The sequence below is a fragment of the Pinus tabuliformis genome, chromosome 5_1, assembly GCF_031772625.1.
Source record: "Pinus tabuliformis cultivar Carrire ecotype Pingquan chromosome 5_1, CPIR1, whole genome shotgun sequence".
Lineage (NCBI taxonomy): Eukaryota > Viridiplantae > Streptophyta > Pinopsida > Pinales > Pinaceae > Pinus > Pinus tabuliformis.
In genome coordinates, this window is record NC_142305.1 from 109,551,809 (window position 1) to 109,567,297 (window position 15,489).

A 15,489-nucleotide genomic window follows, 5' to 3' on the forward strand; every position below is an offset into this window, starting at 1 on the left:
GGCCAATGAAAAGTGGAGGTGACGGTGCAAACACGACCAAGGCTTTAATGGCTGAAGTACTACATTCACGATGGTTATTTACCGGGGAATAGTTCATTTTTTAATGAGCTTAAACGCGGGTGGAAACATTTGCTCATGTCTTATGTTTATTTTTTAACGAGCTTGAACTATGTGCTAAAACTGCTCGATTAATCCAGTCTTGTGATAAGAATGTCTCATATAAAAACGGCAACTTTTAGAGATTTGCCCCACATCCTTTCTTTATGCAAGTTAGGAAACGACCAATCCTACAAGTTTAAAGGGTTAGAGGTCCTATAAATTTAAAAAATAAATAGCCGCTCTTCGCTTGCACTCCAAAAGGTTTGCATGCCCCCAGGTATAAAACAGAGTTTCAAGGTTACCCCTTCTTTAGTCTGTTAAAACATTTGTTTTACCGAGAGAGGCCTACCTCTTACAGGTTACCCAAAGATTGCTCTATTCACAGCGCAAACAAAACACTTCTTCGATGATGTCTATCGAAACAAACAAAGGTGAGCGGCGATGCCCGCCAACTCACATAACTTTGAAAAGAGAATCTTGTTCCAGAATAACCCCCTCTTCCAATCACGGACGGGGGTACAGACTAGTCATATTCTCCCGCGGAAACCTACCCTATACCCAAAGTTTTCCTGTCGAAGCAGACCAGGGTGCATGCCCCCTGGGTTTCAGTCATGTCCCTCCGAATCACTCGCGCTCATCGAGAGGACAGACTGGAGATTGAGACATTTCTTGCATGAAAAGACCATTCAGGGATGGTATATGACTATTTGCTCTGTATGATCCGGGAAATGAAAGTTGGTCCACGAGCTTGACTACTCTTCCTTCGTGCGGAAAACACATTACTCTAAAGAGTGAGGAGACAATTGCTCCCATGCAATAAATATAGTCTCGTCCAAGGAGTAGATTGTAATCCAGGGGTCCTTGAACTACCATTACGTTCATGTGAACTGTTTTCCCTCTCAATGTTATGGGCACATCGGGAAGGATCCCTAACGGTCTACTGGTTCCTTTATCAAAGCCTGTCAGATTTCTCATCTCAGGCAAAAGCGATGGCGAACCAAGCGCTTTCCAAGCAGTTGAGGAAAGGGTACTCACAGAAGCCCCCTCATCTATGATGGTACCAGCCATAACCATTTTATATATTTGAACAATAATTCGGAATGGTACACTAGCTGGTAAACGGGGTCTGCCTAGTTGATTCCAGTCGAAGGAGACAACTAGGTTGCTTGGAGGTGGGACCGAATAGACGGCCGGGTACGACTCTGACGAACTTCCTTCCTGCGGTAAAGGAATGGGTAAATTGTCCCCATGTTCGTTGGAGTCTGTGCTTATGAAAAGAATTTGGACGGTGTCATCCTTGTTCTCTTCAATGATTGTATCATCTGAAGATGGAACCTCTGAAGGCAAGACCGGGTCAACTGCCGCCTCGACCTTTTGACTTTCGTTTGGTATGGATTCAGATGGTTCATCTTCAATGACAGATGCTTCGGCCGACCACCTGAGTGGGTCAGCCGGATTTTCAACTAGTGACGGACTCGGCAAGAGTTTTTTATATCTAGGAGGAAGTCGTAACGGTGAAACCGGACGATCATCCAAAACTCTTTTAGCTTCGTCTAAGAAGGGACAACGGTGGACGGCATGATGACCTTCGCACAATTTACAAGGAAATCTATATTTTCCTTTTTGTCCTAGGGCTTCACTTTCACTAGTTGACGGTGTGCTTTCAACATGATCATCAGAGGTTGACGACACCGAGTTGTGCAAACGAGGAGACCAGTCCCTTAAGATCCAAGGGATGCAAGGACAATCTCTGTGAAAGTGGTCTCCTTTGCAAATGACACATGGCGATTTAGGCCTGGTCGGTGCAGTGTGTGGATTTTCGTTAGACGACACTCGTTTGCCCCCATTCGCTTTTGGCTCCTTCTTCTTCTTCTCTTTCTTCTTCTTTTCCTTCTTCTCCTTAGGAACTTGACTTTTGGCTTTACCAGCCCCATCAAGCGAAGAGGAAAGAGGAGAGGAAGAATTAGAGGAAGTAGAAGGTTGGTGGGTAACTCTAGACTCGTCTAATTGCTGATTCGATTATTCAGGAATAGTGGTGTTCTGAACAATAGAGGTTGAGAAGAGCCATACAAGCAAACCAATTGTCAATCCTGGAAACGACAATGTGGCCATATGGGGTGCACCAACATCTCTCCAAGAGGAGAAGGGACTAGGATTTCTTCCAAGGGGAATTCCTTGGTTGGTGGACTCCATTTTCTCAACCCAAGATCAACGTAGGAAAGGGGTAATGAATATTCCGTTTAAAATAAATTTTTAGACGCTTTGACACAACTTGTTTTTTCAGTTTTTAAGAGTCGAGAAAAAACAAAAGATGACTCTAGTCGCCTTCGATTTTTAATGAGCCTGAAGTGACAAGTGCTCAGATGGACCTTTTCCGTTAAGGAGTCTGAAAAGGAACGAAAGGGACTGCTCTGGAGATCTAGGTAGAGGGAGTACCAAACCAATCGCAGAACTGCAGAATACTTTTTACGGTACGACAGTCAATCTTCCTGAATGCTGTGTTCAGTGCATTGCGATCGATAGGGCGGCAAACACGGCTTCCTATGGATAAAGGATTTAAGCCTATAGGGGTCTCCCAAAATATACTCGACAGTATGTGGGAGCACAAGTCCGTACTGGCACTTATCGTCTCAAAGTGGAGGAATCACCCAACCATCAGTGAGGACAACAGTTACCAGGCTTTACGACGCCGGAATACGTCTCTAGTTTAGACCTCTAAATGTTGTGCATTAAGTTCCAAAGCGTTGTTAGATTCATTGAATTTATTTTAAGTTGATATTGTTTATGAAGTTTGCCTTCCGGGTTCACCACGAGATGTAGATGTAATTCCTAAATGCAATCTAAAGATGATAAACAAACTTTTTATCTCTTTTGTGCAATGAAAATCCTAGCTACTAGGGAAAAGAAAGACAGAATCTTTTCACAAAGAGCAAAGAGCACACTGTAAATGCACTTTCCTAAATCAAGCCAAACAGACTGTCTATATGCAAATGCACATGCATGTATTTGTTTTCGACTTTCTTAGTATTGATGCTAAAAAGAAAGTTGATGTACAAATCTGAATTTCTTTTTAATCGACAAATATAAACAGGCTCTTTTTCGAAATAAAAAATAGAGATGATTACGACACCTTACGATTTTGAAATGAACACTCGTTCTTGACACTAGGAAATTACCAATTCAGACCAAAGGCAATAGTAACAAGATAATCGACCATCAACAGCAATCAAACTTTCTCCTATGATCGAAATCGACACTTGCGACAGATTCAAATCAAAGGACGACAGCACGACTGTGCTACTTTTGCAAAGGAAAATTGTAAACGACTCAACAAACACACAAAAACATCTACAGTTCTTTTGTATAAAGGAGGCGGAATAACAACAAGGAAAAGGGGTTTCAAACAGACATATACTGATCACAGGCAGCAAAATTCAGGGATAGAACTGGAAAGAATGAAGCACAGGAACCACAGCTGCACAAAGCTAGTCTGATCAGCGCACCTGTAACACAGAGAATTTGAAATGCAGTGCAGGTGGTCCCTTCGGGAAGTGTGTTGAAATTCAGAATCTCTAAACAGTACCTGCGCTGGGCCAGAAACGAGACTTTGTCCGGGTTCCGGGCCACAGTGTGCAGTTCAGTCCTTGGTTTTTGGCCGAGTAAAAAGCAATCAGTAATGCAACAAGCAGGGGTAGATCTAAGGAGGATCTAAGAGCTATCACAAGGGCAATCAGATAGTTTGTGAATCAGCCGTTTAAATCATAAACAGATCCAGTGAATGGATTGAAGCAGCAGTTATCTACTTTGCATTTGTTATGGCAAATGCAGTTCGAATGCTACTTATAAGTTTTTGAAACAAACAACAAAGAATGATAAACAAACAAACTAATTATCTCCCCAGCGGAGTCGCCATTTTGTTACAGGGAAAAGTGTCTATTTAGAACTGCTCTATTCCACTAAGGTGTGACAGCTACCTTAGAAACAAACAGAGAAAAGCTACTTTTGTATTTCCTTTATGAATTATAGACAGAGAGGAATAGAAAGAACCAACATGTGTCTTGCGCTAATCCTTTGATCCGATCCCTCTCTTCTTTGATAGTCTCCAGCTACCTGCTCCCTTGCACGCCCAGCTTCACAAAGTACCTGTAAGATCACAGAAGCATAGCACTATACAAAGACATGGATCTATATTCATAAACAACTTAGGATCAGATTTAAATTGACCACACAAATGTAACAAGCATCAATGATACAAAAGCATGGAGGAGAACTCAAATAGCTTTTATTGATAAACAAGAAAAGATCCAGGAGGAGTTACAACTAGTGGTTCCGACCCAGCATCAACCTCCCAGCAAAGAAGCCCCTCTTCACCTCAAACAAAGCATAGATCACCCAACAATCTGATGTTTGTCTCTAGAAACCAACAACAATTCCTTACAATATGCAAAATTCCAGCCCCCGGATCTCTGGGATGAGGGATCCATATATAGATATCTGTAAGGAGGATGAGTCAGCTTGTGATTTGATTAGTGTCTTCTCTCTGTCAGTTCTTGCTTCCACTTGGAGACTGAGGGCCTCTTACTCATCCTTGGTCGAATTCAGTGAGGCAAGTGTCACAGGAGGAGATTTTGGAAGCTTCCATTGCCTCTCCACCTCGCGGAATGACACTGCCATTTGTCATTTCTCGCCCATCGCACCCCACAGAAGGGAGTTTTGAAATGCAACGCACCCTCACAGTGCATTTGGGTGAGATGCAACGCACCTAGCCAGTGGAGCAGCTGCAATGATCCTGTTTTGACCAATTTTGAGTAGTTTTTCATGGAGAACTTCTGGGAGAAGCTGTAATCTGTTGACCTTGTTCTTTTAGGGGTTAGAACAACACTTTTAGGGACTTAGGAGCCCTTGGTTTATGGACATTTCATGCTTGGAGTTGTAGGGCACAAAAATGTATATAACACTCACTCTATGTAGAAAGTGGTGTTGATGCTAGCACATCAACATCCTCACTTTTAGTCTCCTGCTCGTACCTCGAACCCCACCCCCTTAGCACCCCTATTCATGTGGGTGCCTCCTCCATAACAAGCCTCGACTGCTGGTCTCCACCCTCCACCATGTAAATTTAATACACACACACATCAATGTAAATCCAAACTATTAGACACTAAATAAGCAAACCTTCTTATGCATATAACATCTAAGGGTAGATATAGAAAAATAGCACTAAGTGCAAGACATATTTGAAAGTTGAAACAAATTACAGTGGTGTTAAACCTCTAAACCACCTCTAGAGTCCAAAAAATATAATGTCACAACAAATAACTACACATCATTAAAATCAACGTCTCATCCTTTTGCCATTGCTTCAAATTTCAATCCTCCAAGGACATTAGTACTAGGGCTTGGTGCTAGTAGTATATACAAGTCCAACCATCTAATTGTTTCTCAAGTCAACAATCTCTAGTTTTGATGAAATTGGCTAACTAGCATTAGAATGAGGTAAATCATAACATGCCAAATTAGTGAATTTGGATCAAGTGATATAAAAAGCTTGGTGCTCTTGATTAAATATTAACCCATACTCTTATGTTGGAATTGCTTGGGAGTCTAGTGCTAGAATGAGAGCACCCTAAAAACCATTCTTCTAATACTCTAATTATGATAAGTTATCCTTTTACCAAAAGGTGTGACTTATCACATTTTCTATATATCTATACACATTTCATTGAAATTGTATCCATCATCAGTCGATGATGGATTATGTATTTGATGATCAATTGATTATTAAATATGTATTTCATATATATCTTTGTATGTTTTATAGGCCTTTATTTTGGCCTTAGTCTATGAAATATGGATTTATGAACCATCCAATTCATGACATTGGTTCAACTTATTATAATATAATTTTAATATGATATGATTCTCGTAAAAAAGAACAAATATTTGGAAAATACCTTGATGGACAATATAATAGAGTTGAAAGCAATATCCAAAAAAATAGTTGCCATGGTAGAAATTGTTACTCAAATTTTAATACTAAAAAAGTCTATTAATAATATTAAAATGCAATTATTAATTTTTTATTGATTTTTTTAACCCATTATTAATTTTTTAATACTAAAAAAGTCTATTAATAATATTAAAATGCAATTATTAATTTTTTATTGATTTTTTTAACCCATTATTAATTTTTTAAGGAGCGAATGATATCAATACTTTCACATAAACAATAATTCTAAATTTCAATACATAATTCGAATTTCCTTGTCCACCAAATCTTAATGAATAACAACACATGCAAATTCCAATATCACAATGATGATCATCTCAGCACCTTGCAAATTGCAAAGGTATGATTTTGATAAAATTGTAAACAAATAATAAATATTCATATGATCGTCTCATAACCTTGCAAATTGCAAATATGTGATTTTGATAAAGTTGTAAATAAATAATAAATATTCATATTTGTAAATTTTAGGAACCTATTTTAACCATATTCATAAGCTTGCATCTCGGTGACTAGCTTGTCTGGTCATATTCATTTTGAAATGTATCTGTTCCCTTCATTATATGGATATTGCTACCAAGTTCTACAAGAAGCAAAAATAAATATTCATATTTCTAAATTTTAGGATCCTATTTTAACCATATTCGTAATCTTGCATCTCTATATGGTGACTAGCTTGTCTTGTCATATTCATTTTGAAATGTATGTGTTCCCATCACTATATGGATATTGCTACCAAGTTTTACAAGCAAACTCTTCTCTTTTTTGTTTTTTTGATAATGTAAGGTAATTTATATTATTTCAAAAGGTGGTATATAGTTGTTTTTCATGTATTGCTTGTTTTTTGTTTTTTTGATAATGTAAGGTAATTTATATTATTTCAAAAAGTGGTATATAGTTGTTTTTCATGTATTGTTACAAATTTGTTACTAGAAAAACTAAACTTGTAGGAGAGATTCTAAATTTTTCTATTACATATCGAGAAAGCTAGAATTTTATAGAAAATTTGAGGTAAAAAGTAGGCCTCAAAACAAAAATGTAGAACAAAAATCAACTTTATAAGAACCAATAGAATTCGGATGATTCACCATTTTTAGAGTAAAACTGTAAAAAGATAAAAATAAATTAAAAAACTATTTTTTTCAATTTGTATTTTCAACTTATCTCCCTATGATTTTACTCATGTTTTGAGCGGGAACACTCGTTGGATTGCAATCATGTTTTTTCATGTATTTCACGTTTTTCGTGTAGTAGGGTCTATTGAACATATGCAATATGAGTACTCTTTGGATGCAAAATTAAATTCTACATCCAACCTCTCGCTCGAAATTTTAGTAAAAATATAGTGAAATAAGTTGGAAATACGAGTTGAAAAAAAGTGATTTTTTTTTTACCCTCCAAAACTTAATGAGGTAATCTAATATTATTTTATTATTTCCACTATTATTTTATAATATTCCTTAACAAGCCCATTTTAGACTTCAAAATTTATCTAATCATTGTAAAGAAAACTAACAGAAGTGCCAAAAATTAACATCCATCATTAAAATAGTGCCACAACATAAAACCATAACATAAATCCTAGCTTCCCTAAGCATGTCATCATGAGAGAGTCCCCCTGGATTGGTGGAGGAGCATCACTACCATCTTCAAATGGGGTGAATGTAAGGTCTTCCCACCTCTTGGCTAGAAGAAAAATCACATTGTCTAACTTCTCCACTTTTTCCATCAGCTGTGTAATTCACACTAAAAATTTCTTGATGCATGTTTAATCGTTCTATGGGAGCTTTTGCCCCTAAGAGTTTTTATACGCCAATAAAATTTGATAATTTGCATGTAAAACGTCTAGCAAGATCGGGTTGAAGTGTTGGTCACTGGAATCCAATTCCTCATTTACCTGTCAACATGATAATCTAGAATGAATTTGTGGTTGCAACTCACCTCCTCCTCAACCTCTAATATAGTTCTGTGAACTTCTTCTAGAATAGCCTCCATGAAACGCGCCATATAGCATCTAGCAACAACTCGCGGCCAATGCTGAGAGGTCGAAGGTTGTTGTGCCTCGGGATGGATTTGAGGGATGGCTCTACCCCTTCTACCTCCTTAATGACCAGATGATACTTTGCAATGCACCATATTAGAAGAGGAAAGAGGGTGAAATGTAAAACCTATTATTTTAAGCAGTTGTCTATAACGCGACTTTTTGAAAACTTTTTCGGCGGGTTTTTCCGGTCGAAATCTGGAAGGAATTTATTGGAATCGCAAGTTTGAGAGCTAGTTTCTGCACAATGAAAGCGTCGCAGGGGTTTTCCAGGGCGCTGAATCCAAATATGCAGTTAAAAAACCATTTTAACTGCAACAAATCAAGATTTAACCTCAATTTCTTCCGCCGGATTCCGTCACCAGAATCTCCAAAAAGTCGCATTATAGACAACTACTTATTTTAAATGTGATAGCAAAAGAGAGATCCCAGGAAAGAGAACTAAGTAGGAAAAGAGGAAGAGGATGAAACACAGGAGCAAACCCAGCTAGATTTAAGGAATTGAGACTGGCCTCTCCAGTTCGACAAACCACCCGAGAAACCTTGCTGAATTCCGGACTAGCAAAACAACCTCGCTATAGAAAAGGGACTAAGGAGAAAACATAAATACCAGCCTAATAACCACCAGGAGACCAAATGATAGGAAGAAAAGCCAACAACTGAAAAAACAGAGCCAGAAACTTAAAATTTGATAAACCTTAAAAGCATTGACCAGGAGACCGTAATTACCACCCCACTAAAGCGCGATGCCACCCAAAGCCTGGACCTCGTTCCAATAATTCTAGTCTGTGATCTCCACTTCTGAACAAAGAGCTAGAACTAAACCTGAGAGCAGGGGCATAGCTGCTTGAAACATAACCCAATGCTCGGGGATAGCCAAAAGCCAGAGATAAGGAAACACCAATGAAATCACCAGCAACTTCGGAGAGGATGAACACTCAGCAGACAGAAAATTAATAAAATTTCATAAACGACCAGTCATACCATAGCTTTGGACAAGTGATCAATGTATTCAACCAACCCAAATCCTTGGCTTCACCCACCACCCTGGTTCACGATTCTCCCTAATCTCCATAAACTTCACATAATTATGATAAGTGCAGGCTTGAAGGCGGACTGTAAGTCGGGCTGTCCTTCCAAGGCCTCCTATTGATCTTCACAATGAACCAGACCTCCCACGAGCTCACCTCGTGGGCTGCCACTGGAATGAACCCTTTCATGCCTGCAGAATGCCATATGGGGAGTGTACTAAGTCCCCCTCTTAATTGATTCACACCCATATCAAGGCGGTGACACGGAGCCCGCACTTGGGCACTCTCCATGGAGGTTAATTAGATAAACTTCAATGTTAATGATGCCATTTATTTAACAAACATTCCCCGTTATGGCTTCCCACAAGACATAAGCTTGGAGAAATGACGCCATACCATCAATGACAGGTTTATTTTGTCCTTTTTACAAGCCTTGGCGAATTTTTCCTAAGCAACCGCAATGTCATGATTTGTTTCCTGAAAAATGATTTTTCCCCAGCAATTTCTCATTTCTCGTTCAACATCGTGATGTTAACGATTTTTTGGTGATTTTTTCGTCTATATTTTTTCTTAACTCTGTACCTCAAAGACCCAGACAATATTTTTGTTTAATGTTGGGGTCGATGCTTGCCCATGGACAGTCTAACAGTAAAAATGCGGGGAGTGCTCCTCAATAAAGATCTTGTCGACATCCCTCCGGTTATCATGGCCCCTACGTGGGACAATGGAAGATTGGGCAATGCTTACATCGCCAAGCGAATTGATCGTTTCCTACTGTCAACTTCTATCATCAATGACTGGGGGATGCCCATTGCCAAAACCGGAGATGCTACATCATCCGATCACAAGCCCATTTCTCTTGAATGGGTCACTGATAATGGAAGGAAGGGATACTCCTTCAAGTTCAATACTGTGCACTTACAGGATCAATCTTTCGAGACTTTTGTCAGGGTCGCCTGGGGACAAATTTCTCAGGCTGAGGACGCTCCCTTCCTCACCTTTCGGGAAAAAATCGACTGCCTCAGGGAAAGGGTCAAATTTTGGCAAAACAGGAAAAAAGAATTCGACTCTAGGGAACTTAGCAGCATTATGAGGGAAATTTCTCACATCTCGTCCTCCATTCCTTCGGATGGCCTTTCCTTTGAAAAGAAGGTTCTCCTTTGGTCCCTCGAGAAAAAGAAACAAGATTTGCTCCTAAAAGAAGAGACCACATGGAGATTGAAAAGTCGAGCCCTTTGGCTCAAACAGGGTGACAGAAACACTAAGTTTTTTCACAGTTTTGCCAGCGCGCGCAGAATCAGAAATTCGATTTGGAGTATCAATGACTCGATGGGTAATACCTTCAATTCTCAGCATGACATCTCTGCAGCGGCCACAACATTCTTCAGAAGTCAATATAAGCGCCAGCACAGTGATATCTACGATATGATGTGGGCGGTTAACCACCTCCCCATTATGTTCGATGAAGCTACAAATGATCTCTTCCTTAGGCCTATTACGGAGGACGAACTCTCTTGCATCATAAAAGGTTTCAAGAAGGACAAAAGCCCCGGCCCTGACGGCATTCCAATAGAGTTCTACTCTCACTTTTTTGATCTTCTCAAAGACGATCTCCTCAATATGGTTAATGCTACTTGCCAAGCTGGGAACATCAACAGCGCTCTATCGGCCACCTTCATTGCCTTAATCCCTAAGATAGAAAATCCTTCCACTTTTGGGGATTTCAGGCCCATTGCCCTGTGTAATGCTCTCTATAAGATAATCTCCAAGATTATAGCTGAGCGCTTGAAAAAAACTCTCAATGCTTATATATCTCCTCAGCAACATGCTTTTTTAAAGGACCGGCTTATTCTAGATGCTGTTGCCCTTGCTCAAGAAGGTTTATATGCCATTGACTCGAAAAACATTGACGCGGCTGCCCTCAAGATTGATCTAACAAAGGCATTTGACTGTGTCAGTTGGGGCTTCATCCGAGTTCTTCTTGCAAAAATAGGACTCTCGCCGCGTGCTTGCAGCTGGATCATGGCATGTGTGGAATCCGTCCACTTCTCAGTCATTATTAATGGCATCCCTTCTACCTTCTTCCATGCTGAAAGAGGCCTCCGACAGGGATGTCCACTGTCCCCTCTCCTCTTTATACTGGTCATGAACTCTCTTAGCTCGCATATCAATCTTGCTGTATCTCAGGGAAGGTGTAAGGCCGTAAAGATCTGTAAGAATATCTCTCTCTCACATAATTTCTTTGTTGATGACATTCTCATCTTTGCTATGCTTTGCAAGACTTCTTGGGCATGCTTATTCATTATCTTTCAGAAGTTTCGTGCCGCCACCGGACTTCTCATCAACAGTGACAAAACCAAGCTCTTCCATAACAATTCCAATCTTGCCACTGCCCGTTGGGTAGCGGATAGATTCGGCATCAATCTTGCTCTTCTATCCGACGGTCTCCCATATCTGGGCTTCCGACTCAAAGTCAAAAATAACAAATATGCTGATTGGATATGGCTCATTGATAGATTCTATAGCAAAATTTCTAGATGGGAATTGAGACTCTTATCACTTGCTGGCCGTTTTGTCCTTGTCCAAGCGGTTCTTTCCCAACTTGCAGTATACTGGGGCCACCTTTACGTCCTCCCTGCTAAAGTTCATAAAATTATTCAATCTACGGCCGCTAATTTCCTATGGGGAGGCCACTCCTATCTATCGAAAATTCATCTTGCAAAGATGGACCTCATCACCTGTCCAAAAAAGAATGGCGGATGGGGGCTTATTCACATGCGGCGTTTTGGCAACGCTCTTATATGCAAATCCATGCACAGAGCCTTTTTTGGGAACAGCCTATGGTCTTCACTAATCAAACAGAAGTACTTAAAGGGGCGGAATTTAGAATACTGGCTTCGGAGATCCACTCTTGGGATATGTCATGGATCGCCTATCTGGTGTTGCTTCCGCAAGAATCAACGGTTTCTGTTCAGCATTCTCAAATGGACATTCTATTCTGGCTCGACCGTTTATATTGCTCTCGACCCTACTCTGCACAACCTCGAATCCCATATCTCCCCGGCCCTTCTCGCCTTTTTTCACTCCAGGGGCATCTTCACTTGGTCAAATCTCATAGATTCGTGGTCCTCCCTGTCGCCCATTTGGAAGACTGATCAGCAGCTCCTTATTCCCCTCCCCCTTCGACCACTTTGGTCCTCCGCCATCCTTCACTTCTCTAGCCTCAACATTCTTCAAATGGGGACTCACGACACCCTCATCTGTTCCACTGACTCCAACATCCACCCCATCACCGTTAGACGTCTTTACTCCGCCCTCTCTTCTCTCATCCCGCCCCATCCCTCCCCCTTCCCTCAAATCCTCTGGAAAGCCAGTTGCCCCCTCAAGTCCACTCTTTTTGGCTGGCTTCTCTTTCATAACAGGAATCTTGTCTGGGATGTTCTTCAATCAAAAGGGTGGCAGGGACCAAGTCAGTGCTGTTTCTGCCGGCTGGAGTTGGAATCGAATATCCACATATTCTTCCAATGCTCCATCACCACCACTATTTGGCTCGAGTTATCATCCAGCTATGGATTTACTGTTCCTCCCTTCTCCACGGTTAAGGACGCCTTTCTCTGGTGGTCTTCTCAGCGACCCTTGTGGCATGCTATCTTCCTTCTCACGGTTTGGCACGTCTGGAAGTGGAGATGCAGTTGTGTTTTCCAGGACTCCCATCCACATCTTCAGTCCATCATTTCCATGATCACTAGTTTCTTGCCTCCAGATTAGTCAACATCTGTCGACGGCTCTTTTTTGGCTGCCGGTCTCTCCATTGGGCAGCTCCAAAAGTTTTTCTGATCTCTTCATACCAGCTTTTTGTTTATATACTTTCTTTCTAGCTCTGATATAATGATTTTTCGCTCCATGTAAATGATCTATAGAGATCTATATCTTTCCATTGTGCTCTATCGTCTGAATATCTTTCGATGCGTCCAATATGCTCGATGGCCTCTTATCGGCCACGCATACATGTAATCATGTAATTATCAGACAGCTTATATGATCTCAATATAACAAATATAGCTTTTTTTCCTCTGAAAAAAAGATTTTGGACATGTTTTACTGGAATATTTTGACACATTCAGATGATTGCCTTTTAGTTTACATTTCACATGTGTGCATTAAACCTTATGCAGTGCACAGATATTCAATATATATCCAAGGAAAGGGGCAATTCTCCCCAACTCAGATGCAGACATAATCATTCTGAATCCAAATGCAACATTTCAAATATCTGCCAAATCTCACCACTCAAAGATAGACACAAACGTCTACGAAGGTTGGGAAGGAAAGGTAATTTCAAAATATTTCAATATTTCTTCTAGGTTTTTAGTATCAATTGAAGTTTCCTTGGATATTTAGCTTCGTGGGTTTGGTTTAAATTTTCTGCCATGCAGGGTAAAGTTGAAGTTACAATTTCAAGAGGTAAAGTTGTCTGGGAACATGACAAATTGATGGTTGAGCCAGGTTCAGGGCGGTACATATCCTTGCCTCCTTTTGGTTATCTTTTCCATGGCATGGACAAAATGGATGCAGCATACTTGTCTTCTTTAAAAGCACCAGTTTATCGGGAGGTTATATGAAATCTGAGTCTCCTGGTTCATGCTTGTGTTCGAATCCATGGACATGGAAATCAGAAAAGTTAGCCCATGCAAAAAAAAATAAAAGATTCACTGATACATCAATGATAACTTTATATAATTTTCGCTTCAGGTTAAAACACAAAAATATGTAAAAAAATATGTAAATGTTTAAGACAGAAACACTGCACACACGTGCAAAAACACACACATATATATGTATGGTTGGTTTTTGTTTTCAATATTTCAAGTTAAACAAAAAAATATAACTTAACATCTATTTTTGAAACTTACAAAAACATCTGCATGACCGAATATTTGATTTTTTGTTTAAAATTTTAACATACACTGACAAAAATCATAAAAACTTGTCAAAATTACCATGGCTTTGCATGTTAAATGTCTTGTATACATCTACAAATAAACTGGAAATTAATAGGTGGAAATTGGGTGGCCTGTTGGGCTGAATATTGGCATTTTTTTGCCTTTCTGAAATTTCACCTCATCTTTGGGGCCAGAAAAATCATTTCCTGTTACAAATCTTCAATATTTGTTTTCACTTCTTACTGCTTTTATATCATTTGAAGAATCACAGAACTCAACAAAAATAATTTCTTAAAAGACTTTTCTTTAAATGAGCTGGAAAACTCAAGGAACTCTAATGAACATTGAATTAGCTAAGGAAAGTTTGTTTTCTTGACTTTCACTTTGACAATAATCAATTGTATTTGAATACCAAATACATGCTGACTTTGGAATTATTTTTGCCATGCATGTGGAATCTGCATTGATTAGCAACACTAAATACATCATCTATGCTTGTGACTCGTGAGTTTTAAAATCATTGTCACTGAAAACCTGAATTCGAGATGTGAAAACTTGAAATTTATGAAAGTGTGAGGTAGATATGTAATCAGATTAATAAAACAGCACCTTTTAATTAACTGCTCAAAGAAGCTTTTGATTCCAAGTTTTATTGGGATTCTAATTCTTTGAAATGCGAGTGTTTTCTTTGTTTGTAATGTTGACACGAGTAAGTTGACTAATCAAATGTGACAGTATTTGTGAATAGGAAGATAGTAAAGTATATTTTGGATACTCTTTACTCATTTATATATATATATATATATTTTGTCATTTTTAATATATATTTAAATTTTCCTGGTTTAGTGTATTTGTTAGATTTTCTTTTGTTTTTTTTTTGTTTTTTTCTTAGTTTTTTATTCAATATTCGATAGAATATTTTTGGAATTTTAAGTTTCAGTAGGGTAATATGCAGAATTCAAGTTCCCTGGTTTTTTATGGCATTAAATCTATTTATGTATTTAAAAACACATTCTAAAAGACTAAAAGTCACAATATTACAAAAAATTGTATCGTCAATTTTTGACAAAAAATGCGAAAATGTCTAAGACTCTAATAGTTAAACTGTGGCAATCTTCATTATACACTTGTTTCATCTTTTTATTGATTGAAAATGATTTGTCCATAGTGATACTTTGATTTTAATTTCAATTGACTTTGTATACCTTAGTTTGCAATTTGACTTTAGAAAAAATTATTGATTTAATTTGGTTGATAGATATCTCCTTGTCAATTTTTGAAATTGGTATTTTCTTACACTTAAATATTTTAAGTTCATGTAGTAAGGTTCCATAGCTTTCTTCATTTAAAATTTGATTCGTTTCT

The 15,489-nt window shown here is 38.9% G+C and overlaps 1 protein-coding gene across 1 annotated transcript in view; it reads left to right on the top strand.

Moving 5' to 3' along the window:
* Positions 1-14,102, top strand: part of LOC149163658 (dihydropyrimidinase-like) — a 317,030-nt gene extending 302,928 nt beyond the window's left edge. The window contains exons 12-13 of the mRNA XM_089431796.1: positions 13,357-13,513; positions 13,618-14,102. Coding sequence (XP_089287922.1) covers positions 13,357-13,513; positions 13,618-13,803 — 343 coding nt within the window. The 3' untranslated portion in view covers positions 13,804-14,102. The remainder of the gene's footprint in view (positions 1-13,356; positions 13,514-13,617) is intronic.
* Positions 14,103-15,489: the final 1,387 nt, after the last annotated feature.